This window comes from Narcine bancroftii, unplaced genomic scaffold, assembly GCF_036971445.1.
Source record: "Narcine bancroftii isolate sNarBan1 unplaced genomic scaffold, sNarBan1.hap1 Scaffold_73, whole genome shotgun sequence".
NCBI classification, from domain to species: domain Eukaryota; kingdom Metazoa; phylum Chordata; class Chondrichthyes; order Torpediniformes; family Narcinidae; genus Narcine; species Narcine bancroftii.
Genome location: NW_027212236.1, coordinates 38,864 through 65,484, shown reverse-complemented (window position 1 = coordinate 65,484; position 26,621 = coordinate 38,864). Strand labels below are relative to the sequence as shown.

General features: G+C 55.5%; 3 protein-coding genes across 3 annotated transcripts in view; 2 read left to right on the top strand and 1 right to left on the bottom strand.

The window, feature by feature from the left end:
* Positions 1-52: 52 nt before the first annotated feature.
* LOC138751126 (tyrosine-protein phosphatase non-receptor type 6-like) lies at positions 53-11,001 on the top strand (the record flags this gene model as incomplete). The annotated part of the gene is made up of 13 exons (XM_069913196.1): positions 53-268; positions 679-795; positions 1,364-1,474; positions 1,642-1,738; positions 2,546-2,625; positions 7,251-7,409; positions 7,670-7,801; positions 8,652-8,806; positions 9,356-9,423; positions 9,874-10,025; positions 10,231-10,319; positions 10,521-10,634; positions 10,728-11,001. Coding segments are annotated over 12 exons (1,476 nt in total), but the record flags the coding sequence as incomplete, so codon positions are not given.
* Positions 3,737-4,651, top strand: LOC138751124 (uncharacterized; the record flags this gene model as incomplete). Its single annotated transcript, XM_069913194.1, has 1 exon — positions 3,737-4,651. A coding segment is annotated over one exon (915 nt), but the record flags the coding sequence as incomplete, so codon positions are not given.
* Positions 11,002-11,319: 318 nt separating the features above from the next.
* LOC138751125 (chromodomain-helicase-DNA-binding protein 4-like) overlaps positions 11,320-26,621 on the bottom strand; it is a gene marked incomplete at its 5' end in the record, with an annotated part of 54,159 nt that continues 38,857 nt past the window's right edge. Inside the window, 4 exons of the mRNA XM_069913195.1 lie at positions 11,320-11,446; positions 11,945-12,108; positions 12,344-12,539; positions 13,005-13,137. Of these exons, the coding sequence (XP_069769296.1) occupies positions 11,423-11,446; positions 11,945-12,108; positions 12,344-12,539; positions 13,005-13,137 (517 nt within the window). The remainder of the gene's footprint in view (positions 11,447-11,944; positions 12,109-12,343; positions 12,540-13,004; positions 13,138-26,621) is intronic.

Below are 26,621 nucleotides of genomic sequence, written 5' to 3'. Positions count from 1 at the left end.
TCGTCTCTCAACATTTCCCCCATCTCACCCACTCCCTCTGTCCCACTGACAGACGGTCCGTCGCTGTCCCCGCAGGTGGTACCACGGCCATCTGTCCGGCACGGTTGCGGAGAGCCTGCTGGCCGAGAAGCAGGTCCCCTGGACATTCCTGGTGCGGGAGAGCCTGAGCCAGCCCGGGGACTTCGTCATCTCGGTGACCACGGACGTCGAGCGGGAGGTGGAGGGGACGAATCGGCTCAAGGTCACGCACATCAAGATCATGTTCAAGGTGAGGAGGGGGCATGGTCAGGACCCAGGGCCCTCACTCCGTCCCCACCAGGCGATCAGATGTGACCCCACTGGCGTCCCTGCCCAGCTGAGCCCGCCTGCCCTTTGACCTTCCTGTCGTTGCTTGTCCTGAGGGGTATGCCTGAAAACGCGGCCTCTCCGCCTCCTGGAACGTAAACCATAGGGGGAAGGGGTTTCCTGATTTTTACAGTCCAAGGGTTGTATTACATGACAACGATGCATACTTTACCCCCCTCTCCCCGCCTCTCTTCCCCTTCACCCCTCCCCTTCTCTCTACTCTCCTCTCCCCTCCTTCCTCCCTCCCCCTCTCCTCTCACTCTCTCTACCCCATCTAACCCCTCTCCCCACCCACCCTACCCCCCCCTTCTCCTCCTCCCCTACCCCCTCCAGGACGAGCAGTACACCGTGGGGGGTGCCCTGAGTTTCGACACCCTCAGTGACCTGGTCGAACATTACCGCAACTCGGCCATTGAGCAGCTCGACGGGATGAAGGTTCTTCTGAAGCAGGTGAGTGCCTGCGACCCCTGGGTACAGCACAGATGGAAGGGGCCAAATGGCCTCCTCTCTGCCCCAAAACGGGACTGGGGCCTGAGACGTCTGGATCTCCTCCAGATCGTACGGGAACAGCCGAGTTCCTTCAGCATTTGTACGTTCAAATATCTGCCACGAATTTTAAACCAACTGACATTAAACCCTGCGGACAGTTCAGTTCCCATCTCACAGGCTGTTAAACTTCCCTCTTTAACACAGGTTCAGCTCTGTTGTCATCTGACACGAATGGGGAGTGGGGAGAGGGGCTGTGGACGGGGTAGAAGGTCACAACGGGATACAGACAGGACAGAGAGAGGGGCTGTTGACGGGGTAGGTCACAACAGGATACGGACAGGACGGGGCTGATCCCGCCACCCTCTGTGGACACCTTGATCTTATCCCTGCCACCGGTAATTGTATGACCACCCCTCACTCCCCCTCCCTTTCCATCCTGTTGAATTTTTCTCTGTAACTCAGTACCTGACGTCCGGCCAACGTCCAGTAAATCGTCGGGGATAAAGCCCTTTCTGTCAAATCCCCACAGCCTTACTATGCCACGCGGATCAATGCGGCAGACATTGAGAACCGGGTCGAACAGCTGAACAAACCGCACAACGAGGAGGGAGCCAAGGCCGGTTTCTGGGAAGAGTTCGACGTGAGTGAGATCTGCATTCCGCGTGACGGGACGGACTGGATCCGGGTACCACACCCCCCTCCTCCTTCCCCCCACCGGGGTCAATCCGCTCCGTCCTGCTCCCCAGGGAGGGGGTGGGGCACGGTATGCTGTAAATATGATTCTTTCATGTCTTTCCCCCGCAATAGGCTTTGCAGAAACAGGAGGACGTGAAATCTCTCAGCCGCACGGAGGGCCAGCGACCTGAGAACAAGTCGAAGAACCGGTATAAGAACATCCTGCCCTGTGAGTCTCCCCACCCCACTCCCCTCCCCCTGTCTATCCCCCATCTCTCCACTCCTCCACACCCCTGCCACTCCCCATGGGAAGCCCAAAATCTCCCGCCACAGTATCCCACACCACAAAGCAGCACAGGACAAGCTCTTCAGCCCATCGCCCCATCTGCTGACCCCTCCCAGTTGGCGCTGGCCGACCCCAATTCTGCCTCCGTGGACCCTCTATCCCATCTCCTCCCATCCTTCCCCAGACTGAAACGTCCCAGCCCTGCCCCCTAATGAGCTCCTATCTCTGGTCCCCAGTAAGTCTCCTCTGCCCCCTCCCTGTAGCCGCCTCTGTAACGAGGCGGCCGGAACACAAGTGGGGTCTCACCGCAGATTGGTGGAGACAAGACCCCCCCTCAGCTCTTGAATGACCACCCCCCAAACCCCCCCCCAATGAATGGAACCTGACGTTCCTTTGGCCTTCTTAACTCCCCTTTCACCCTGACCCCGTGTCCTCTGGTTTGTATCTCGTGAGGAAAAAGCCGACCGACATTTACCCAGTCCCTCCCCCTTGTTCTCCAGTTCAACCTTTCCCTGTAACTCAGCCCCTGACGTCTGGGCAATGTCCCAGTAAATCTTCAGGGGATAAAGTCCAGAACCTGTTGAACCTTTCCATGTAACTCAGTCCCTGACGTCCAGGCAACATCCCAGTAAATCATCAGGGGATAAAGACCTAAGCCTGTTTGGGAGAGACGGATGCACAGTTTTCTCTCACCTCACCCACATACAACAATCTCACTACCCACACCCACCTTTATCTCCCCACCTGTAGTTGACAAGACAAGAGTGATTCTGAAAACAACCCCAGACAGCCCGCCTTTCTCCGACTACATCAACGCTAATTATATCCAGGTATGAAAGAATCTGATCGCAATCCTCTAGCCCCGTTCCGCCCCTCTACTACATTCCCCCCGAAACCAACCCTCTACAACACTCTTCCCCGGACCACTCTATAACAGTTTTCCCCCCCCCACCCCGGACCCCTCCACCACATTCCCCCCCGGATCCCTCTACAACACTACCCCCCGGTCCCTCTACAACACCCACCCCTGGACCCCTCCCTCTACACCTCTCCCACTTGGACCCCTCAACAACACTCCCCACTCCCCACCGGACCCCTCAGCAACACTCCCCCCCCGGTCGCCTCTACACCACTCCCCCCAGGACCCCTCTACAATACTCCCCGCCCCGGACCCTGACCCCTCTGCAACACATACCCCTGGGACCCCTCTAATCCACGACCCCCTCAACAACCCTCCCCCTGGATCCCTCTGCACCACTCACCACGGACACCTCTACAACACTCCTCTCCAGACCCATGTACAACAACACTCCTCACCCGGACCCCTCAACAACACACTCCCCCACTGGATCCCTCAACAACACTCCTCCCCGAACCCCTCTACAACACTGCCCCCGGACCTCTCTAATCCACAACCCCTCAACGCCACTCACCCCAGACCCTGCTACAACACTAGCCGCCCTGGACCTGGACCTATGTACACGACTCACCATGGACCCCTCTACACCACTCCTCCCTAGACGCCTCTACAACACCCCCCCCCCCGGACCCCTCTACACCACTCACCCCCCCGGACCCCTCTTCAACCTCCCCCCTCCACCGGAACCCTCTGCAATCCTCCCACCGGAACCCTCTGCAATCCTCCCCCGCCCCCGGACCCCTCTTCAACCAACACCCCCCGGTTGCCTCTATATCACTCCCCCCCCCAGAACACTTTGCAACACTTACCCCCAGGGCCTCTCCACAAACACTGCCCCCCAGGACTCCTCAACAACTCTCCCCACCTGGACCGCTCAACAACATTCCACCCCCCCACCCCACCGAAAACCTCTCCCAACACTCCCCCCCCCGACCCTCCTACAGCACTCCCCCCTACGGACCCCTCTGCAACACTTACACCTAGGACCCCTCCATAAACACTGCCACCCAGGACACTTCTAAACACTCCCCATCTGGACCCCTCTACAACACTCCACCCCGGACACTCCACAACATTCCTCACCGGATCCCTCAACAACACTCCCCACCAGGAACGCTCAACAAAACTCCCCACCAAACCCCTCATTATCACCTCCCCCCACCCCACCGGACCCGTCTACAACACTCCTCCCCCAGACCCCTCTCAAAGACTGCCCCCGGACCCTTCTCCAACCCTGCCCCCGGACGACTCTCCAACACTCCCCCCCCCCCCAAACCCCTCCTCAACACACCATCCCGGACCCCTCTAATCCACAACCCTTCAACACCACTCACTCCAGACCCCTCTACAATACTACCCGCCCTCGACCTGGACCCATGTACACTACTCACCATGGACCCCTCTACACCACTCCTCCCCAGACGCCTTTACAAGACCCCCCCAGACCCCTCTGCAGCACACCCCCCTCCGGACCCCTCTGCAACACTGACCCCCGGACCCCTGTTCAACTTCCCTCCCCCCCCATCACCGGTACGCTCTGCAATCCTCCCCCACCCCCGAAACCCTCTGCAATCCTCCCCCGAAACCCTCTGCAATCCTCCCCCGCCCCCGGAACCCTCTTCAACACACACCCCCTAATGCCCCAAAAACACACCCCCCAGACCACTTTGCAACACTTTCTCCCAGGGCCTCTCCACAAACACTGCACCCTAGGACCCCTCAACAGCACTCCCCCACCAGACACACCACAACATTCCTCACTGGATCCCTCAACAACACTCCCCACTCGGACCGCTCAACAACATTCCAACCCCCCACCCCACCAAAAACCTCTCCCAACACTCCCCCACCAGACCCCTCTCCAACACTCCGACCCTCCTACAGCACTCCCCACTATGGACCCCTCTGCAACACTTACACCCAGGACCCCTCCATAAACACTGCCCCGCAGGGCACTTCTAAACACTCCCCATCTGGACTCCACTCCAACACTCCACCCCCCCCCCCGGACCTCTCTACAACGCTCCACCCCGGACCCCTCTAATCCACGACCCCTCAACAACCCTCCCCCCGTCCCCTCTATACCACATCCCGGATTCCTCTACAAAACGTCCCCCAGGCCCCTCTCTGCAACACTTATACCTGGAATCCCTCTACAATGTTCCCCGGACCCCTCTACGCTACACCCCCCTGCACCCCTCTCCAGCACTACCCTGCCGGACCCCTCAACCCTCTCCAGCACTCCCCCCCCGGACCCCTCTACAACACTCCACCCCAGACCCCTATACCCATGACCCCTCAATAACCCTCCAACTGGATCCTTCCACAATACTACTCACCCTGGACCCGGACCCATGTCCACCACTCACCATGGGCCCCTCTACACCATTCACCATGGACCCCTCTACACCACTCCTCCCCAGACCCCTCTACAACACACCCTCGGACCGCACTATACCACTCCCCCCGAACCCCTCTCCAACACTCCCCCCTCCGGACCACTCTGCCACACTTAGCCCCGGAATCCCTCCACAAGCAATGTCCCCCCGGACCCTACACGCCACTCCCCCCTCTGGATCCTTCTACAACACTCCCCCCCCCCCGGACCCCTCAACAACACTCCACCCCCACCCTCCCAGACCTCTCTACAACACTCCCAGCCAAACTCCTCTACATCACTCACTACCCGCCCTGGACCCAGACCCATGGACACCACTCACCATGGACCCCTCTACACCACACCCTCTGACCCCACTATACCACTCCCCCCTCCCTCACCCCTCTCCAACACTCCCCACTCCGGACCACTTTGCAACACTTACCCCCAGGGCCTCTCCACAAACACTGCCCCCCAGGACTCCTCAACAACTCTCCCCATCCGGACCGCTCAACACATTCCACCCCCCCACCCCACCTAAAACCTCTCCCAACACTCCCCCACAAGAACCCTCTCCAACACTCCCTCCCGACCCTCCTACAGCACTCCCCCCTACGGACCCCTCCATAAACACTGCCACCCAGGGCACTTCTAAACACTCCCCATCTGGACCCCTCTACAACACTCCTCCCCGGACACTCCGCAACATTCCTCACCGGATCCCTCAACAACACTCCCCACCAGGACCGCTCAACAAAACTCCCCACCCGAACCCCTCATTAACACTTCCCCCCATCCCACCGGACCCCTCTACAACACTCCTCCCCAGACCCCTCTCAAAGACTGCTCCCGGACCCTTCTCCAACCCTGCCCCCGGACCTCTCTCCAACACTCCCCCCCACAAACCCCTCCACAACACACCATCCCGGACCCCTCTAATCCACGACCCTTCAACACTACCCCAGACCCCTCTACAATACTACCCCGCCCTGGACCTGGACCCATGTGCACTACTCACCATGGACCCCTCTACACCACTCCTCCCCAGACGCCTCTACAAGACCCCCCCCCGGACACCTCTACAGCACACCCCCCTCCCGACCACTCTGCAACACTGACCCCCGGACCCCTGTTCAACTTCCACCCCCCCCCCCCCACCACCGGAACCCTCTGAAATCCTCACCCGCCCCCGGAACCCTCTGCAATCCTCACCCCCCCCCCCCCCCGGATGCCCCTACACCACTCCCCCCCCAGACCACTTTGCAACACTTACCCCCAGGGCCTCTCCACAAACAATGCACCTCAGGAACCCTCAACAACACTCCCCCACTGGACACTCCACAACATTCCTCACCGGATCCCTCAACAACACTCCCCACCCGGACTGCTCAACAAGATTCCACCCCCCCACCCCACCCAAAACCTCTCCCAACACTCCTCCACCAGACCCTCCTATAGCACTCCCCCCTACAAATCCCTCTGCAACACTTACACCCAGGACCCCTCCATAAACACTGCCCCCCAGGGCACTTCTAAACACTCCCCATCTGGACCTCTCTACAACACTCATCACCGGATACTCCACAACATTCCTCACCGGATCCCTCAACAACACTCCCCACCCAGACCCCTCAACAACACTCCCCATCGGACCCCTCTACAACACTCCTCCCCGTACCCCTCCTCAACACTCTAACCCCCCCCACCCTGGACACTCCACAACATTCCTCACCGGATCCCTCTCTAAAACTACTCCCTCTACCGCACCCCTCAACAATACTCCACCCCCCACCCTCCCAGACCTCTCTACAACACTCCCCCACTGGCTCCTCAACAGCACTTAGCTCCAGGACTCCTCTACAACACCCCCCCCCCGGAGACCTCTACAATAGTCAACCTCAGACCACTCTACACCACTCACCCCATACCCCTCTACAATACTTCCCCCCCAGTCCCTGACCCCTTTACAACACTCCACACTGGACCCCGCTACACCACTCACCCCAGACCCCTCTACAACACTTCCCCCAGACCTCTCTACACCACTCATCCTGGACCCCTCTATAACTCTCCTCCGGGGACATCTCTACATCAATCCCCCTGGACCCCTCCACTCTACGACACACATGGTGTCCTGAGAATCTCTCCCTGTACCGTAGTCGGACACCATGGTCTGTAAAGGAGGGAAGTTGGTTCCGAAAACCTGTATCGCCACCCAAGGGTGCCTCAACGCGACGGTCAATGACTTCTGGACAATGATCTGGCAGGAACGGTCCTTGATCGTTGTCATGACGACACGAGAGGTCGAGAAAGGGCGGGTACGTCAATCTGTTCACTGTCCTGGTGTGTTGGAGGGGGTTACCGAGATAGGGAGGGGGGGTCGGGGTCTGGAGAGGGTTACAGAGGCAGCGATGGGTGTCAAGAACCGGAGTGGGGTTATAGAGACAGGGAGGGGGGTCGGAAACTGGAGGGGGTTACAGAGACAGGGAGAGTTGTCGAGTCTGGAGGGATGTCGGGGACCAGAGGGGGTTACAGAGTCGGGGACCCTCTCTCCACTGACTCTCTGATCTGCCCTCAGAATAAATGTGTCTCCTACTGGCCTGCGTTGGAAGAGGAGAAGGAGTTTGGTCTGTTCTCTCTCCGTAACCTCAGCGAGAGGGAAGCTGTGGATTACAAAGTCCGCGATCTGCTGGTCTGGCCCACGGACAAGGTGAGCGTCTCCGAATTCACCCCTTGCTCTCTGCCTGGAAAGGGGATTCCGGGGTTGGCGTCTGAATCCGGGATCAGGACACGGGGGGTCTGGACCTCAGCCTCACATTCTGGACACCACACTGACTCTAGATGCACAGTCTGGACACCAGATACCAATTCTAGACCTCCAACTCCCAGGTCTAGACCCCATTCACCTGATTCTAGACTCCAGAAACCCATGTTGAGACACGAGATTCTTGACTTCAGACACTCCAGTTCTAGACTCCAGACGCTCAGTTCTAGATGCCAGACACCCAGTTCTAGACTCCAGACACCAGTTCTAGACCCAGACACCCAGTTTTAGATCCGGACACACAATTCCCGACCCAAACACCCAATTCTAGATGCCAGATCTAGAAAAAAGGCACCTTGTTCTAGACCCAGACACCAGGTTCAAGACTCCAGACACCAGTTATAGACCCAGACACCCAGATCTCAATGCCAGACACCCAGGTCTAGATTCCAAACACTCAGTTCTAGATGCCAGACACCCAGTTCTGGACTCCAGCCACCGGTTCTAGACACACACACACACACACACACAACCAGTTCTAGATCCAGAGACCCAGATCTAGAAAAAAGGCACCATGTTCTAGACCCAGACACCAGGTTCAACTGCAGACACCCAGTTGTAGACCCCAGACATCCAGTTCTAGACCCCAGACCCCCCCAGCTCGAGACACAGTTCTAGACTTCAGACACCCAGTTCGAGAACGAAGGCACCCAATCTCAGGACCCAGACCAGCCAATCCCAGGTGATCAGCCGCACACTTGCCCTCACCTTGATGGGAATCCCCTCTACTCTGCAGAACGCCAGCCCCCGGCACATCTACCACTACCAGTACATGAGCTGGCCGGACCACGGGGTCCCATCCGACCCCGGAGGGGTCCTCAGCTTCCTGGAGCAGGTGAACCAGAAACAGGAGAGTCTCCCGGACGCTGGTCCCATCATCGTTCACTGCAGGTAGTGGGGGCAGAGAGAGTGGGGAGAGGGGATGAGAGAGGGGAAGAGGGCGGGAAGAGACAAAGGGAGGGAAGAGATGAGAGTAGGGGGAGTGGGGGTTCTATATTTGATGGTCTGGTTTATGAGACCAGTCCAACACCTCGCCCTCATCTGCGTTGAACACCACTGCCCGATTCCCAGGCCCCCAACACCGTGAGTATCGAAAACCCATCCCCCATCTCTGGCATCAACCTCCAGGGACCATCAGGGTGAAATTCTCTTCAATGTTGGTCCATCCTGGGGCCTGAACTGCGCCCAGTCACTCCAAACGGGGTCCAGTCAGCTCCCCCACTTGGCCCTCAGGAGCCGCATTCTCCAATCCCCGGGCAGCGTCTCCTCTGCCCGCTCTCTGCAGCTGCTCCGTGCTTCCCCATAATGATGTGGCCGGAACAGAGCCCACCTCCCGTGAGCAGGGGTCAGGGTAGGTGTGCTGGGTTGAGGAGCCTGGCCTGGATTCGGGGAGATGTTTCCAGAGGCTGAATTCAAAAGTTTGATTTTTGCCCCGAGCAGTGCAGGGATCGGACGAACTGGGACGATCATCGTCATCGACATGTTGATTGACAAGATCAGTCGCCAAGGTGAGATAAAGCTCCATCCCCTCACACACTCCTGGGGTGGGGACACAAAGAGAAGCCCCGTTCCCATCATACACTCCCGGGCTGGGGACACAGAGTGAAGCCCCGTCCCCTCACACACACCCTGGGTGGGGACACAAAGAGAAGCCCCGTCCTGTCACACACACCCGGATTGGGGACAGAGTCAAGCTCCGTCCTGTCACACACACCCGGGGTGGGGACACAAAGAGAAGCCCCGTCCTGTCACATACACCCGGAATGGGGACACAGAGTCAAGCCCCGTCCTGTCACACATACCCGGGGTGGGGACACAAAGAGAAGCCCCGTCCTGTCACACACACCCGGAGTGGGGACACAGAGTTAAGCCCCGTCCCCATCGTACACTCTCGGGGTGGGGACACAGAGCGAAGCCCCGTCCCATCACGCACTCCCTCTCCGGAATGTTCCGTATAGGTCTGGACTGTGACATTGATATTCAGAAGACGATTCAAAGTGTCCGTAGCCAAAGGTCTGGGATGGTACAGACTGAAGCTCAGTACAAATTCATCTACTTGGCTGTGTCGCAGTACATCGAGACCACACAAAGGAAACTGCAACTCATCGAGGTCAGCGAATCCTCCCTCTCCCTCCCCCCTGCCCTCATCCCTCCCCTCTCTCCCACCCCCCTCGGCCCAATCCCTCTCTCTCCCACCCTTTTCCCCTCTCTCCCCCCCCTCCCCTCACACACACTCACCCGCTCTCCTTAATCTCCCTCCCTCCCCGTTTCCTTCCCCTTCTCTCTCTCACTCCCTCTTTCTCTGCCCCTCTCAGGATGACAAGGTTGTCGAGTCTGAGTATGGGAACATCAGGTACCCACCGCAGAAAAAGGTGCACCCCAAGATCTCCCACCGATCCTCGAAGTAAGGGCAATTCTGCGCAGGGCGGGAATCAGGCGAAAAGAGCTAGCAGCTGCCCCGATGGGCAGAAAGACGGGCGCATGAAAGGGAGAGCCAAGGGTGAGAGTTGGAGGGAATGTGAGAGAAGGAAGTGGAAGGGGTAGGGAAGATGAGCTGGACAGCATGGGAGGCCGCTCAGCCCTCACCTCCCTGCTATCCCCGCAGCTCTGGAGCAGACGAGTCTGGGTGGAGCCGGAAGGAGGAGAAGGTTCGGAAGCAGCGATCAGCAGAGGGACGCAAAGCTGGGTCAGTGCGGAAGAAGTGATGCGGCGTCTGGCGGTAGGTCAGATTCACCTCCTGACCCACTCACACCCCACCCACTCACACCGTGACCCACTCACACCCATCATTGTCTATTTTTACTCTCAACAGATTCTGATTGGCGCTACTTCCTCGCTGGCAGTTACCTCTACCTCTCCTCCCTCCCCTCCACCTTCTCTCAGCACCCTTCCTTTGTCTCCTTCCCTCCCCTCCCTTCTGACCCTCCCCACCACTCCCTTGTACCTGTTCCGTCTCCACCCTCGCCTTCCCCAATTCTCACATCCTCCATCAGACCCTCACTGAACCCAGGCATCGCCTCCACGTTTCGAAGATTTGACCCTCGAGGGATAAAGTAACTCATCAACAATAAAGTCTGTTGATCACCGACCTGTGTCCAGATTCATTCGGTAAAACAGGAGACTCAGAGATTGGGAGGGGTGTTGGGGACCGGAAGGGGTTACAGAGACAGGGAGGGGTGTAGGGGGACCAGAGGGCATTACAGAGATGGGGAGGGGTGTAGGGGACTGGAGGGGGTTACAGAGACAGGGAAGGGTTTAGGGGCCCAGAGGGGTTTAGAGACAGGGAGGGGTGTCAGGGACCGGAGGGGGTTACAGAGACGGCGAGGGGTGTCGGGGACCGGAGGGGGTTACAGAGACAGGGAGGGGGGTTATTCCACCCCCCCCCCCAATAAGGATGACGAGAATTATTTCAGAAACCAGCTTTATTCGTGAAATCGTCTGTCTTGCTTCTCGCCCGACGGTGGAAGAAACGTTGCTCCCAGCGCAGGCTCAGTGTGGGCGAGGGTGTTAAATAAACATCCAGTCTTCACCCTGCAGGGGTCCCAGCGCAGGGCAGAAAGGAGGAGGGGGAGGGATGAGAGTGGGAGAGGGAGGGGGAGAGGTAGAGATGAGAGAAGGAGGGGGAGAGTGAGGGAGGGGGATGGAGATGGGAGTGGCTGGTGGAACTTCCCTGCTATTCAGAACGGGGCAGGGGTGGATGGGGGAGTGGGAGGGGGCCTCTGAACCTCAGCGGGAGGAGGGTCTCAGGACTGGAGGCGAGGTCGGGACCCTCTGGAATGATCAGCAGCAGCTCGAGACCCTGTCACCTCTCTGGAATGATGGGGGTCTCACACCTGCGGGACCTGGGGGAGGGGGGGTGAAGGATGAGTCGACAGGGTGAAAACTCCATCCCCCGGATTTGAGCCCGCCCCCTCCCAACTCCCTTGTCCCAGCCCACCTGAGCCCATCCCTCCGCCTGAGCCCCTCCCCGGCTCCTTGCCCTCTGCCTCCCCGACGGCGGTTGGGGAGGGGCTTGCGAGGACGTCCTACCTGAGGGCTCTGCATCTCACCGCCCCGCGTGGCCAGCCGGCTGAGGATGCTGCGCTCGGACATGTGGAGACGAACGGCCACGGGGGGGATGCGAGAGATGGTGGACGGGAGACGGGTCACGTCGGCCTTCATGTCGCTGAGAAGTTCCTCCAGCTGTTTCAAGACTGGGGGCGAAGTTGGGGGGGGGGGTGGACAGAGGGTGAGACACTTTTCAGGGTTTGTGGGGGCCTTGAATTCCCCTCCCCTTCTATCTCCCCCCTCACTCCCTCCTTTCCCCCTCCCTCTCGCCCTCCTCTCTCCCCCCTTCTTTTCTCTCTCTCTCCCCTCTTTCCCCCCCCCCCCTCTCTCTCTCTCTCTCTCTCTCCCCTACCCCTCTCCCTCGACGCAGGGTTCCGTTACCTTTGTGAAGGACAGCGTTGGCCGGTTTGTTCCCAGCCAGCGACTCCTTTGAGAGGTGCTGGTGACTTTCAGCGAGACATTCGACCTCGGCAAAACGGGTGTTGAGAGCCATCGATGGGTGGGTGGGGTCCTCGGTCATGTTCAGGTAGGCGGCCCTCCTCAGCTGTTCCTCGATAACCAGCGATTGTTCCAGTAACTGGAGAATGAGGAGGTAGAGTGGGGAAAGAGATCAGTTCCACATTTAATAAAGCATCCAACCCCCTCCCTCTGAACCTCCAGCCTTCACCATCTCTCTAAATCTGTCCAAGATCCAGGAGGTGTTGTGGAGGGGTCCAGGTGGAGTGGTGTAGAAGGGTCCGGTGGGGTGTTGTAGAGGGGTCCGAGGGGTAGTGTTGTAGAGGGGTCCTTGGGGAGTTGTGTAGAGGGGTCCGGGAGGGGAGCAGTGTAGAGGGGTCTGGGGGTAGGGGTGCAGAGGGGTCTGGTGGGGTGTTGTAGAGGGGTCCGAGGGGTAGTGTTGTAGAGGGGTTCTTGGGGAGTGGTGTAGAGGGGTCTGGGGGTAGCGGTGCAGAGGGGACCGGGAGGGAGCGATGTAGAGGAGTCCGGGGGGGTGGGGGGGGGGTGGTGAGTGGTGTCGAGTGGAGAAGGGATATCCGAGACACACCTTGAATCTTCGCGCTAGGAACTTGTTCTTAATTTCCAGGAAGTTTCCCCGGTTCATCTCCCCTTTGAAGGGCTCGTTGAGGATGGCGTAGCGCAGGTCATTCTGGATGTCCTGCCATCTCGCATAGCCGTGCCTGGGGTCAAGATCAGGATCCCAACGGAGACGGGAGTCGAGGAAGGGAAACAGTTTGGGCAAAGGAGACGAGAGGGAGAGAGAGGGGGTTGATCTTGACACCCTCCCAATTCCCACACATATCGGGGAATCACTGTTCAGATGCTGGGGTAGGGAATGAGGCAGGGAGGTGACCATATCTCTAGCAAGTTCCACCGGAGATCAGGACCAGGAGGGTTTGGATTCGAGGTTCAGTTATGGGGCTTGTGGTTGAGATTGGACCCTGTCATTTGTGCCTTGGGGTTGGGCCCAAGGCTGAGATTGGGGATTTGGTTTTGAGATTAGAGTCTTGGGTTGGTCATTGGGGCCTTGCTTTTGAGACTGGGGACCTATGCATTACGATTTCGGCCTAGGTCTTTAGATTTGTGTGTAGGATTTGTTATTTGGGCTTAGGGGTTTGGACTGGGGTCCTAATCATTGAAAATGGAGGCTTTGGAGTTGATATTGTGGGGCCAGAAGTCGATCGATATGTTGGCCTTGAAAATGAGATTGGGGCCTAGGGTTTTGACTGGGTCCGAGGATTTGACATTGGGGCATAGAGTTTGGGAGTGGGGCCAAAGATTTGACAATGGGCATAGGGTTTGAGATTGAGGACTAGGGTTTGTGATTGGGGCTAAGGTTTGTGAGAGAGGCCTAGTGTTTGGGATTGGGGCCTAGAGTTTGGGAGCGGGGCCTAGGAGTTGTGATTGGAGCCTAGGATTTATGATTGGGGCCTAAGAGTTGAGATGGAGGCCTCGGTGTTGGGATTGGTTCCTAGTGTTTGAGTTTGGAGCCTAGGGTTTGGGATTGGTGCTTAGGATTTGTGATTGGGGCCTGGGAGTTCAGATTGGGCCCTAGGGTTTGTGATTGCGGCCTAGGATTTTGGAGTGGGGACTAGGAGTTGAGATTGGGGCTTAGGGTTTGGGAGTGCGGCCGAGGAATCGAGATTGGGTCCGAGGTCTCGGGATTGAGTCCTCAGGTTTGAGATTGGGGCTAAGGGTTCATCATTGGGGCCTAGGGTTCATTATTGCGGTCTAGGCCGTGATTGGGCCAAGGATTTGCGATTGCAGCCTAGGAATTGAGATTGGGGCCTAGGGATTGAGGTTGGGGCCTAGGGATTGAGGTTGGGGCCTAGGGTTTGAGATTGGGGCCTAGGGTTTAGGTGTAGGGCTTCGGAGTTGTGAATGGGCCCTAGGGTTTTTCATTGGGTCCTTTGGTTTGAGATTTGGGCCTAGCGTTTGGGAGAGGGCCTAGGGTTTGGGAGTGGGGCCTAACAATTGGGATTGGGTCCTTGGTCTCGAAATTGAGTCTTCAGGTTTGCGATTGGGGCTTAGTGTTTGTGATTTGGGCCTAGGAGTTGAGATTGAGCCTTAGGGTTCATTATTGGGGCCTTGGGTTCATTATTGAGGTGTAGGCTATGAGTGGGGCCTAGGATTTGAGATTGGGGCCTAAGGATTGAGGTTAGGACCTTGGGTTTGAGATTGGGGCCAAGGGTTTTAGGAGTAGGGCCTAGGAGTTGAGATTGGGGATAGAAGTTGAGATTGGAGCCTTGGTCTTGGGATTGGGTCCTAGTGTTTGAGATTGGTGCCTCGGGTTTGTGATTGGGGCCTAGTTGTTGAGAATGGGGCCCAGGGTTTATGAATGGGGTGAGGGTTTGTGAGCAACGCCTAGTGTTTGCGATTGGAGCCTGGGTTTGTGATTGAGGCCTAAGAGATGAGATGGAGGCCTAGGTTTTGAGATTGTTACCTCGTGTTTGAGTTTGGAGCTTGGGATTGAGATTGGGGCTTAGTGTTTGTGATTGGAGTGTAGGAGTTGAGATTGGGGCCTTGGGTTTGAGATTGGGGCCGAGAGTTTGGAATAGGGGCCTTGGGTTGGCGATTGGGGCCTAGAGCTTGGGAGAGGGGCCTAGGGATTGAGATTGGGGCCTAGGGTTTGGTAGAGTGGAAGAGAGGGGCCTAGGTTTTTGGAGTGGGGCCAAGGATTTGACAATGGGGCATAGGGTTTGTGATTAGGGAATCGGTTTTGTGATTGAGGCTAGGTAGGGTTTGTGAGCGTGGCCTAGTGTTTGGGAGTCGGGCCTAGGGTTTGAGAGTGGGTCTCGGGTTTGTGATTGGAGCCTCGGGTTTGGGAGCGGGGCCTAGGAGTTGCGATGGAATCCGAGGTGTTGGGATTGGTTCATGGTGTTTGAGTTTGAAGCCTCGGGTTTGAGATTGGGGCTTAGCATTTGTGATTGGGGACGAGAGTTTGGGATAGAGGCCTTGGGTTGGAGATTGGGGCCTAGGGCTTGGGAGAGTGGCCGAGGGTTTGAGATTGGGGCCTAGGGTTTGAGAGAGGGGCCTAGGTTTTTGGAGTGGGGCCAAGGATTTGACAGTGGGGCATAGGGTTTGTGATTAGGAACTAGGTTTTGTGAGTGAGGCCTAGTGTTTGGGAGTGGGGCCTAGGGTTTGAGAGTGGGTCTCGGGTTTGTGATTGGGGCCTCGGGTTTGGGAGCGGCGCCTGGGAGTTGCGATTGGAGCCTAGGATTTGTGATTGGAGCCTAAGAGTTGAGATGGAATCTGAGGTGTTGGGATTGGTTCCCGGTGTTTGAGTTTGAAGCCTCGGGTTTGAGATTGGGGCTTAGGATTTGTGATTGGAGCCTGGGAGTTGAGATTGGGGCCTATGAGTTGAGATTGGGCCCTTGAGTTTGTGACTGGGGACTAGGGTTTGGTAGTGGGGCCTAGCAATTGAGACTGGGGCATGGTGTTTGTGATTGGGGTCTAGGAGTTGAGATTGAGGCCTAGTGTTTGTGATTTGGGCCTAGGAGTTGAGATTGAGGCTTAGGGATCATTATTGGGGCCTAGGTGATTGGGGCCTAGGTCTTGGGATTGGGTCCTAGTGTTTAAGATTGGGGCCTCGGGTTTGTGATTGGGGCCTAGTTGTTGAGAATGAAGCCCAGGTTTTATGATTGGGGCAAGGGTTTGTGAGCAAGGCCTAGTGTTTGGGAATTGGACCTAGGAGTTGCGATTGGAGCCTGGGTTTGTGATTGAGGCCTAAGAGATGAGATGGAGACCTAGGTTTTGAGATTGTTTCCACGTGTTTGAGTTTGGAGCCTTGGGTTTGAGATTGGGGCTTAGTGTTTGTGATTGGAGCGTAAGAGTTGAGATTGGGGCCTTGGGTTTGAGATTGAGGCCTAGAGTTTGGGAGAGTGGCCGAGGGTTTGAGATTAGGGCCTAGGGTTTGAGATTGGGGCCTAGGGTTTGAGAGAGGGGCCTAGGTTTTGGGAGTGGGGCCTCGGGTTTGGGAGAGTGGCAGAGGGTTTGAGGTTGGGGCCGAGGGTTTGTGCTTGGGGCCTATGTGTTGAGATGGGGCCCAGGGTTTGTGATTGAGGCAAGGGTTTGTGAACAAGGCCTAGTGTTCGGGAGTGGTGCCTCGGAGTTGCAATTGGAGCTTCCGGTTTGTGATTGAGGCCTAAGAGATCTTGGGATTGAGACCTCAGGTTTGAGATTGAGGCCCAGGGTTTTAGATTTGGGCCTAGTGTTTGTGATTGGGGCCTAAGAGATGAGATTGGGGCCTCGGGTTCATTATTGGGGCCGAAGGTTCACTATTGGGGTCTAGGCCATGAGTGGGGCCTAGGATTTGAGATTTCGGCCTAGGAATTGTGAATGGGGCCTTAAGTTTGAGATTGGGGCGTAGGGTTTGGGAGAGGGGCCTAGGGTTTGGGAGCGGGGCCTAGGGTTTGGGAGTGGGACCTAGGGTTTGTGAGTGGGGCATAGGGTTTGTGATTGGGGCTAAGGTTTGGGAGTGGGGCCTATGACTTGAGATTGGGGCATAGGGTTTGGGCCCTAGGGTGTATGATTCGGATCTAGGATTTGGGAGTGGGGCTTATGAGTTGAGATCAGGGCATAGGGTTTGGGGCCTAGGGTTTGTGATTGGGGCCTAGGATTTGGGAGAGGGGCGTATCAGGTGAAATTGGGACATAGGGTTTGAGATTGGGAACTAGGGTTTGGGTGAGGGGCCTAGGGTTTGGGAGAGGGGCCGAGGGTTTGGGAGAGGGGCCGAGGGTTTGGGAGAGTGGCCTAGGAATTTGAGATTGGATCCTAGGTCGAGGAATTGAGTCCTCAGGTATGAGATTGGGGCCTTGTGTTTGTGATTGGGGCCTCGGAGTTGAGATTGGGGCCGAGGGATTGAGGGTGGGGTCTAGGGTTTCGGAGAGGAGCCTCGGGGTTGGGAGTGGGGCCTAAGATTTGTGATTGGGTCTAAGGTTTGGGATGGCGCCTCATGTTTGGGAGTGGGGACTCTGGGTTGAGATTGTGGCATAGGGTTTGGGGCCTAGGGTTTGTGATTGGGGCCTAGGGTTTGTGATTTGGGCCGAGTTTGGGAGTAGGCCCTAGGAGTTGAGACTGGAGTCTAGAAGTTGAGATTGGAGCCAGGGGTTTGGGGCCTAGGGTTTATGATTGGGGCCTAAGATTTTTGAGTGGGGCTTATGAGTTGAGATTGGGGCATAGGATTTGGGATTGGACCCAAGGGTTTGAGATTGGGAACTAGTGTTGTGATTGAGGCGAGGGTTTGTGAGCAAGGCCTAGTGTTTGGGAGTAGGGCCTAGGAGTTGCAATTGGAGCCTCGGCTTTAAGATTGGGGCCTAAGAGATGAGATGGATGGCCATGTTTTTGGGATTGTTTCCTAGTGTTTGAGTTTGGAGCTGAATGTTTGAGATTGGGGCTTAGTGTTAGTGATTGGGGCGAAGGAGTTGAGATTGGGGCCTGGGGATTGTGATTGGGGCCGAGGATTTGAGAGTGGGGCCTTGGAGTTGAGGTTGGGGCCTAGGGTTTGGGGCCTCGGGTTTGTGATTGGGGCCTATGGTTTGTGATTGGGGCCGGTTGGGAGTAGGCCCTAGGAGTTGAGATTGGAGTCTAGAAGTTGAGATTGGGGTCTCGGGTTTGTGCTTGGGGCCTAGGTGTTGAGAATGGGGCCCAGGGTTTGTGATTGAGGCGAGGGTTTGTGAGCAAGGCCTAGTGTTTGGGAGTGGGGCCTAGGGTTTGGGTGTGGGGCCTCGGGTTTGGGAGAGTGGCCGAGGATTTGAGATTGTGGCTTAGGTTTTGGGAGTGGGGCCTTGGAGTTGAGAATGGGCCCTAGGGTTTTTGATTGGGGCCTCTGGTTTGAGATTGGGGCCTAGGGTTTGGGAGAGGGGCCTAGGGTTTGGGAGTTGGGCCTTGGGTTTGGGAGTGGGGCCTATGAGTTGAGATTGGGGCATAGGGTTTGGGCCCTAGGGAATGTGATTGGGGTCTAGGATGTGGGAGACGGGCTTATGAGTTGAGATTGGGGGTTTTGGTGCCTAGGGTTTGTGATTGGGGCCTACGCTTTGGGAGAGTGGTTTATGAGTTGAGATTGGGGCCTATGGTTTGGGATTGGACCCAAGGGTTTGAGATTGGGAACTAGGGTTTGGGAGAGGGGCCTAGGGTTTGGGAGTGGGGCCTAGGAATTGAGATTGTATTCTAGGTCTCGTAATTGAGTCCTCAGGTTTGAGATTGGGGCCTAGGGTTTGAGATTGGGGCCTTGTGTTTGTGACTGAGGCTTCGGAGTTGATATTGGGGCCTAGGAATTATTATTGGAGCCTCAGGTTTGGTCGTGGGGCCTAGGAGTTGAGATTGGGTCCTAGGATTTGTGATTAGGGCTTGGGAGTGGGGCCAAGGATATGACAATGGGGCATAGGGTTTGTGATTGGGGACGGGTTTGTGATTGGGGCTAGGATTTGTGAGCGAGGCCAAGTTCTTGGGAGTGGGGCCTAGGGTTTTGGAGTTGGGCCTCGGGTTTGGGAGTGGGGCCTAGGATTTGTGATTGGAGCCTTGGATTTGAGATTGGGGCCTAAGAGTTGAGATGGAATCCAAGGTGTTGGGATTGGTTCCTTATGTTTGAGTTTGGAGCCTCGGGTTTGAGATTGGGGCTTAGGATTTGTAATTGGGGACTGGGAGTTGAGATTGGGGCCTATGAGTTGAGATTGGGCCCTAGGGTTTGTGATTGGGGACTATGGTTTGGGAGTGGGGCCTAGCAATTGAAACTGGGGCCTGGTGTTTGTGATTGGGGTCTAGGAGTTGAGATTGGGTCTTCAGGTTCATTACTGGGGCCTCGGGTTCATTATTGGGGTCTAGGCCATGAGTGGAGTCTAGGAGTTCAGATTGGGGTCTAGAAGTTGAGATTGGGGCCCAGGTCTTGGGATTGGGTCCTAGTGTTTGAGATTTGGACTTCGGGGTTGTGATTGGGGACTCGGTGTTGAGAATGGGGCCCAGGGTTTGTGATTGAGGCGAGGGTTTGTGAGCAAGGCCTAGTGTTTGGGAGTGGGTCTTAGGAGTTGCGATTGGGTCCTTGATCTCAGGATTGAGACCTCAGGTTTGAGATTGAGGCCCAGGGTTTTAGATTTGGGCATAGTATTTGTAATTGGGGCCTAAGAGATGTGATTGGGGCCTCGGGTTCATTATTGGGACCTCGGGTTAACTATTGGGGTCTAGGCCATGAGTGGGGCCTAGGATTTGAGATTTCGGCCTAGGAATTGTGAATGGGGCCTTAAGTTTGAGTTTGGGGTGTAGGGTTTGGGAGAGGGGCCTAGGGTTTGTGAGTGAGGCCTAGGGCGTGAGTGGTGCCTAGGGTTTGTGATTGGGGCTAAGGTTTGGGAGTGGGGCCTATGAGTTGAGATTGGGGCATAAGGTTTGGGCCCTAGGGTTTGTGATTGGGATCTAAGATTTGGGAGTGGGGCTTATGAGTTGAGAGGGCATAGGGTTTGGGGCCAAGGGTTTGTGATTGGGGCCTAGGATTTGGGAGGGGGGCTTATGAGTTGAGATTGGGGCATAGGGTTTGGGATTGGACCCAAGGGTTTGAGATTGGGAACTAGGGTTTGGGAGAGGGGCCGAGGATTTGGGAGAGGGGCCTAGGAGTTGCGATTGGAGCCTAGGATTTGTGATTGGGGCCTCAGAGTTGAGATGAAAGCCAAGGTGTTGAGATTGGTTCCTGGTGTTTGAATTTGAAGCCTCGGATTTGAGATTGGGGCTTAGGATTTGTGATTGGGGACGAGGTTTTGTGATTGGGGCTAGGGTTTGTGAGCGAGGCATAGTGTTTGGGAGTTTGGCCTAGGGTTTGAGAGTGGGTCTCGGGTTTGTGATTGGGGACTTGGCTTTGGGAGCGGGGCCTAGGAGTTGCGATTGGAGCCTAGGATTTGTGATTGGGGCCTAAGAGTTGAGATGGAATCCGAGGTGTTGGGATTGGTTCATGGTGTTTGAGTTTGAAGCCTCGGGTTTGAGATTGGGGCTCAGGATTTGTGATTGGGGCCTGGAGTTGAGATTGGGACCTATGAGTTGAGATTGGACCCAAGGGTTTGTGATTGAGCCCTTGAGTTTGAGAGTGGGGCATAGGCATTGAGATTGGGGCCAAGGGTTTGGGAGTGGGGCCTAGCAACTGAGATTGGGTCCTTGTTCTCGAAATTGAGTCTTCAGGTTTGAGATTGGGGCCTAGTGTTTGTGATTTGTGCCTAGGAGTTGAGATTGAGGCTTAGGGTTCATTATTGGGGCCTAGGGTTCATTATTGGGGTCTCGGCCATTATTTGGGACTAGGATTTGAGATTTGGGCCTAAGGATTGAAGTTAGGACCTTGGATTTCAGATTGGGGCCAAGGGTTTTAGGAGTAGGACCTAGGAGTTGAGATTGTGGCCTAGGGTTTGTGCTTGGGGCCTAGGTGTTGAGAATGCAGCCAAGGGTTTGTGATTGAGGCGAGGGTTTGTGATCAAGGTCTAATGTTTGGGAGTGGTGCCTCGGAGTTGCAATTGGAGCTTCCAGTTTGTAATTGAGGCCTAAGAGATCTCGGGATTGAGACCTCAGGTTTGAGATTGAGGCCCAGGGTTTTAGATTTGGGCCTAGTGTTTGTGATTGGGGCCTAAGAGATGAGATTGGGGCCTCGGGTTCATTATTGGGGCCTCGGGTTCACTATTGGGGTCTAGGCCATGAGTGGGGCCTAGGATTTGAGATTTCGGCCTAGGAATTGTGAATGGGGCCTTAAGTTTGAGATTGGGGCGTAGGGTTTGGGAGAGGGGCCTAGGGTTTGTGAGTGGGGCCGAGGGGTTGTGATTGGGGCTAAGGTTTGGGAGTGCGGCCTCATTTGGGAGTGGGGCCTATGAGTTGAGATTGGGCCCTAGGGTTTGTGATTGGGATCTAAGATTTGGGAGTGGGGCTTATGAGTTGAGATTAGGGCATAGGGTTTGGGGCCTAGGATTTGGGAGGGGGGCCTATGAGTTGAGATTGGGACATAGGGTTTGGGATTAGACTCAAGGGTTTGAGATTGGGAACTAGGGTTTGGGAGAGGGGCTGAGGGTTTGGGAGAGGGGCCTAGGGTTTGGGAGCGGGGCCTAGGAGTTGCGATTGGAGCCTAGGATTTGTGATTGGGGCCTCAGAGTTGAGATGGAAGCCAAGGTGTTGAGATTGGTTCCTGGTGTTTGAGTTTGAAGCCTCGGATTTGAGATTGGGGCTTAGGATTTGCGATTGGGGACGAGGTTTTGTGATTGGGGACTTGGGTTTGGGTGCGGGGCCTAGGATTTGAGATTTCGGCCTAGGAATTGTGAATGGGGCCTTAAGTTTGAGTTTGGGGCGTAGGGTTTGGGAGAGGGGCCTAGGGTTTGTGAGTGAGGCCTAGGGCGTGAGTGGTGCCTAGGGTTTGTGATTGGGGCTAAGGTTTGGGAGTGGGGCCTATGAGTTGAGATTGGGGCATAAGGTTTGGGCCCTAGGGTTTGTGATTGGGATCTAAGATTTGGGAGTGGGGCTTATGAGTTGAGAGGGCATAGGGTTTGGGGCCAAGGGTTTGTGATTGGGGCCTAGGATTTGGGAGGGGGGCTTATGAGTTGAGATTGGGGCATAGGGTTTGGGATTGGACCCAAGGGTTTGAGATTGGGAACTAGGGTTTGGGAGAGGGGCCGAGGATTTGGGAGAGGGGCCTAGGAGTTGCGATTGGAGCCTAGGATTTGTGATTGGGGCCTCAGAGTTGAGATGAAAGCCAAGGTGTTGAGATTGGTTCCTGGTGTTTGAATTTGAAGCCTCGGATTTGAGATTGGGGCTTAGGATTTGTGATTGGGGACGAGGTTTTGTGATTGGGGCTAGGGTTTGTGAGCGAGGCATAGTGTTTGGGAGTTTGGCCTAGGGTTTGAGAGTGGGTCTCGGGTTTGTGATTGGGGACTTGGCTTTGGGAGCGGGGCCTAGGAGTTGCGATTGGAGCCTAGGATTTGTGATTGGGGCCTAAGAGTTGAGATGGAATCCGAGGTGTTGGGATTGGTTCATGGTGTTTGAGTTTGAAGCCTCGGGTTTGAGATTGGGGCTCAGGATTTGTGATTGGGGCCTGGAGTTGAGATTGGGACCTATGAGTTGAGATTGGACCCAAGGGTTTGTGATTGAGCCCTTGAGTTTGAGAGTGGGGCATAGGCATTGAGATTGGGGCCAAGGGTTTGGGAGTGGGGCCTAGCAACTGAGATTGGGTCCTTGGTCTCGAAATTGAGTCTTCAGGTTTGAGATTGGGGCCTAGTGTTTGTGATTTGTGCCTAGGAGTTGAGATTGAGGCTTAGGGTTCATTATTGGGGCCTAGGGTTCATTATTGGGGTCTCGGCCATTATTTGGGACTAGAATTTGAGATTTGGGCCTAAGGATTGAAGTTAGGACCTTGGATTTGAGATTGGGGCCAAGGGTTTTAGGAGTAGGGCCTAGGAGTTGAGATTGTGGCCTAGGGTTTGTGCTTGGGGCCTAGGTGTTGAGAATGCGGCCAAGGGTTTGTGATTGAGGCGAGGGTTTGTGATCAAGGTCTAATGTTTGGGAGTGGTGCCTCGGAGTTGCAATTGGAGCTTCCAGTTTGTGATTGAGGCCTAAGAGATCTCGGGATTGAGACCTCAGGTTTGAGATTGAGGCCCAGGGTTTTAGATTTGGGCCTAGTGTTTGTGATTGGGGCCTAAGAGATGAGATTGGGGCCTCGGGTTCATTATTGGGGCCGAAGGTTCACTATTGGGGTCTAGGCCATGAGTGGGGCCTAGGATTTGAGATTTCGGCCTAGGAATTGTGAATGGGGCCTTAAGTTTGAGATTGGGGCGTAGGGTTTGGGAGAGGGGCCTAGGGTTTGTGAGTGGGGCCTAGGGTTTGTGAGTGGGGCCGAGGGGTTGTGATTGGGGCTAAGGTTTGGGAGTGCGGCCTCATTTGGGAGTGGGGCCTATGAGTTGAGATTGGGCCCTAGGGTTTGTGATTGGGATCTAAGATTTGGGAGTGGGGCTTATGAGTTGAGATTAGGGCATAGGGTTTGGGGCCTAGGATTTGGGAGGGGGGCCTAGGATTTGGGAGGGGGGCCTATGAGTTGAGATTGGGACATAGGGTTTGGGATTAGACTCAAGGGTTTGAGATTGGGAACTAGGGTTTGGGAGAGGGGCTGAGGGTTTGGGAGAGGGGCCTAGGGTTTGGGAGCGGGGCCTAGGAGTTGCGATTGGAGCCTAGGATTTGTGATTGGGGCCTCAGAGTTGAGATGGAAGCCAAGGTGTTGAGATTGGTTCCTGGTGTTTGAGTTTGAAGCCTCGGATTTGAGATTGGGGCTTAGGATTTGCGATTGGGGACGAGGTTTTGTGATTGGGGACTTGGGTTTGGGTGCGGGGCCTAGGAGGTGTGATTGGAGCCTAGGATTTGTGATTGGGGCCTAAGAGTTGAGATGGAATCCGAGGTGTTGGGATTGGTTCCTGGTGTTTGAGTTTGAAGCCTCGGGTTTGAGATTGGGGCTTAGGATTTGTGATTGGGGCCTGGGAGTTGAGATTGGTGCCTCGGCTTAGGATTGGGCCCAAGGGTTTGTGATTGAGCCCTTGAGAGTGGGACTTGGGAATTGAGACTGGGTCCTAGGGTTTGTGATTGGGGCCAAGGGTTTGGGAGTAGGGCCTATCAATTGAGATTGGGTCCTTGGTCTCGAAATTGAGTTTTCAGGTTTGTGTTTGGGGCCTAGTGTTTGTGATTAGGGCGTAGGAGTTGAGATTGAGGCTTAGGGTTCATTATTGGGGCCTAGGGTTCATTATTGGGGTCTAGGCCATCAGTGGGGACTTGGATTTGAGATTTGGGCCTAAGGATTGAGGTTAGGACCTTGGGTTTGAGATTGGGGCCAAAGGTTTTAGGAGTAGTGCCTAGGAGTTGAGATTGGGGCCTAGGTATTGAGATTGGGACCTCAGGTTTGGTAGTGGGGCGTAGGATTTGTGATTAGGGCCTAGGGGTTCTGATTAGGGCCTAGGATTTGAGATTGGGGCCTTAGATTTGTGATTAGGGCTTGGGAGGGGGGCCAAGGATTTGACAATGGGGATAGGGTTTGTGATTGGGGACTTGGGTTTGTGATTGCGGCTAGGATTTGTGAGCGAGGCCTAGTGTTTTGGAGTGGGGCCGAGGGTTTGTGATTGGGGCCTCGGGTTTGGGAGCGGGGCCTAGGATTTGCGTTTGGAGCCTTGGATATGTGATTGGGGCCTAAGAGTTGAGATGGAAGCCAAGGTGTTGGGATTGGTTCCTAATGTTTGAGTTTGGAGCCTCGGGTTTGAGATTGGTGCTTAGGATTTGTAATTAGGGACTGGGAGTTGAGATTGGGGCCTATGAGTTGAGATTGGGCCCTAGGGTTTGTGATTGGGCCCTTGGGTTTGAGAGTGGGGCATAGGCATTGAGATTGGGGCCAAGGGTTTGGGCCCTAGGGTTTGTGATTGGGATCTAAGATTTGGGAGTGGGGCTTATGAGTTGAGAGGGCATAGGGTTTGGGGCCAAGGGTTTGTGATTGGGGCCTAGGATTTGGGAGGGGGGCTTATGAGTTGAGATTGGGGCATAGGGTTTGGGATTGGACCCAAGGGTTTGAGATTGGGAACTAGGGTTTGGGAGAGGGGCCGAGGATTTGGGAGAGGGGCCTAGGAGTTGCGATTGGAGCCTAGGATTTGTGATTGGGGCCTCAGAGTTGAGATGAAAGCCAAGGTGTTGAGATTGGTTCCTGGTGTTTGAATTTGAAGCCTCGGATTTGAGATTGGGGCTTAGGATTTGTGATTGGGGACGAGGTTTTGTGATTGGGGCTAGGGTTTGTGAGCGAGGCATAGTGTTTGGGAGTTTGGCCTAGGGTTTGAGAGTGGGTCTCGGGTTTGTGATTGGGGACTTGGCTTTGGGAGCGGGGCCTAGGAGTTGCGATTGGAGCCTAGGATTTGTGATTGGGGCCTAAGAGTTGAGATGGAATCCGAGGTGTTGGGATTGGTTCATGGTGTTTGAGTTTGAAGCCTCGGGTTTGAGATTGGGGCTCAGGATTTGTGATTGGGGCCTGGAGTTGAGATTGGGACCTATGAGTTGAGATTGGACCCAAGGGTTTGTGATTGAGCCCTTGAGTTTGAGAGTGGGGCATAGGCATTGAGATTGGGGCCAAGGGTTTGGGAGTGGGGCCTAGCAACTGAGATTGGGTCCTTGGTCTCGAAATTGAGTCTTCAGGTTTGAGATTGGGGCCTAGTGTTTGTGATTTGTGCCTAGGAGTTGAGATTGAGGCTTAGGGTTCATTATTGGGGCCTAGGGTTCATTATTGGGGTCTCGGCCATTATTTGGGACTAGAATTTGAGATTTGGGCCTAAGGATTGAAGTTAGGACCTTGGATTTGAGATTGGGGCCAAGGGTTTTAGGAGTAGGGCCTAGGAGTTGAGATTGTGGCCTAGGGTTTGTGCTTGGGGCCTAGGTGTTGAGAATGCGGCCAAGGGTTTGTGATTGAGGCGAGGGTTTGTGATCAAGGTCTAATGTTTGGGAGTGGTGCCTCGGAGTTGCAATTGGAGCTTCCAGTTTGTGATTGAGGCCTAAGAGATCTCGGGATTGAGACCTCAGGTTTGAGATTGAGGCCCAGGGTTTTAGATTTGGGCCTAGTGTTTGTGATTGGGGCCTAAGAGATGAGATTGGGGCCTCGGGTTCATTATTGGGGCCGAAGGTTCACTATTGGGGTCTAGGCCATGAGTGGGGCCTAGGATTTGAGATTTCGGCCTAGGAATTGTGAATGGGGCCTTAAGTTTGAGATTGGGGCGTAGGGTTTGGGAGAGGGGCCTAGGGTTTGTGAGTGGGGCCTAGGGTTTGTGAGTGGGGCCGAGGGGTTGTGATTGGGGCTAAGGTTTGGGAGTGCGGCCTCATTTGGGAGTGGGGCCTATGAGTTGAGATTGGGCCCTAGGGTTTGTGATTGGGATCTAAGATTTGGGAGTGGGGCTTATGAGTTGAGATTAGGGCATAGGGTTTGGGGCCTAGGATTTGGGAGGGGGGCCTAGGATTTGGGAGGGGGGCCTATGAGTTGAGATTGGGACATAGGGTTTGGGATTAGACTCAAGGGTTTGAGATTGGGAACTAGGGTTTGGGAGAGGGGCTGAGGGTTTGGGAGAGGGGCCTAGGGTTTGGGAGCGGGGCCTAGGAGTTGCGATTGGAGCCTAGGATTTGTGATTGGGGCCTCAGAGTTGAGATGGAA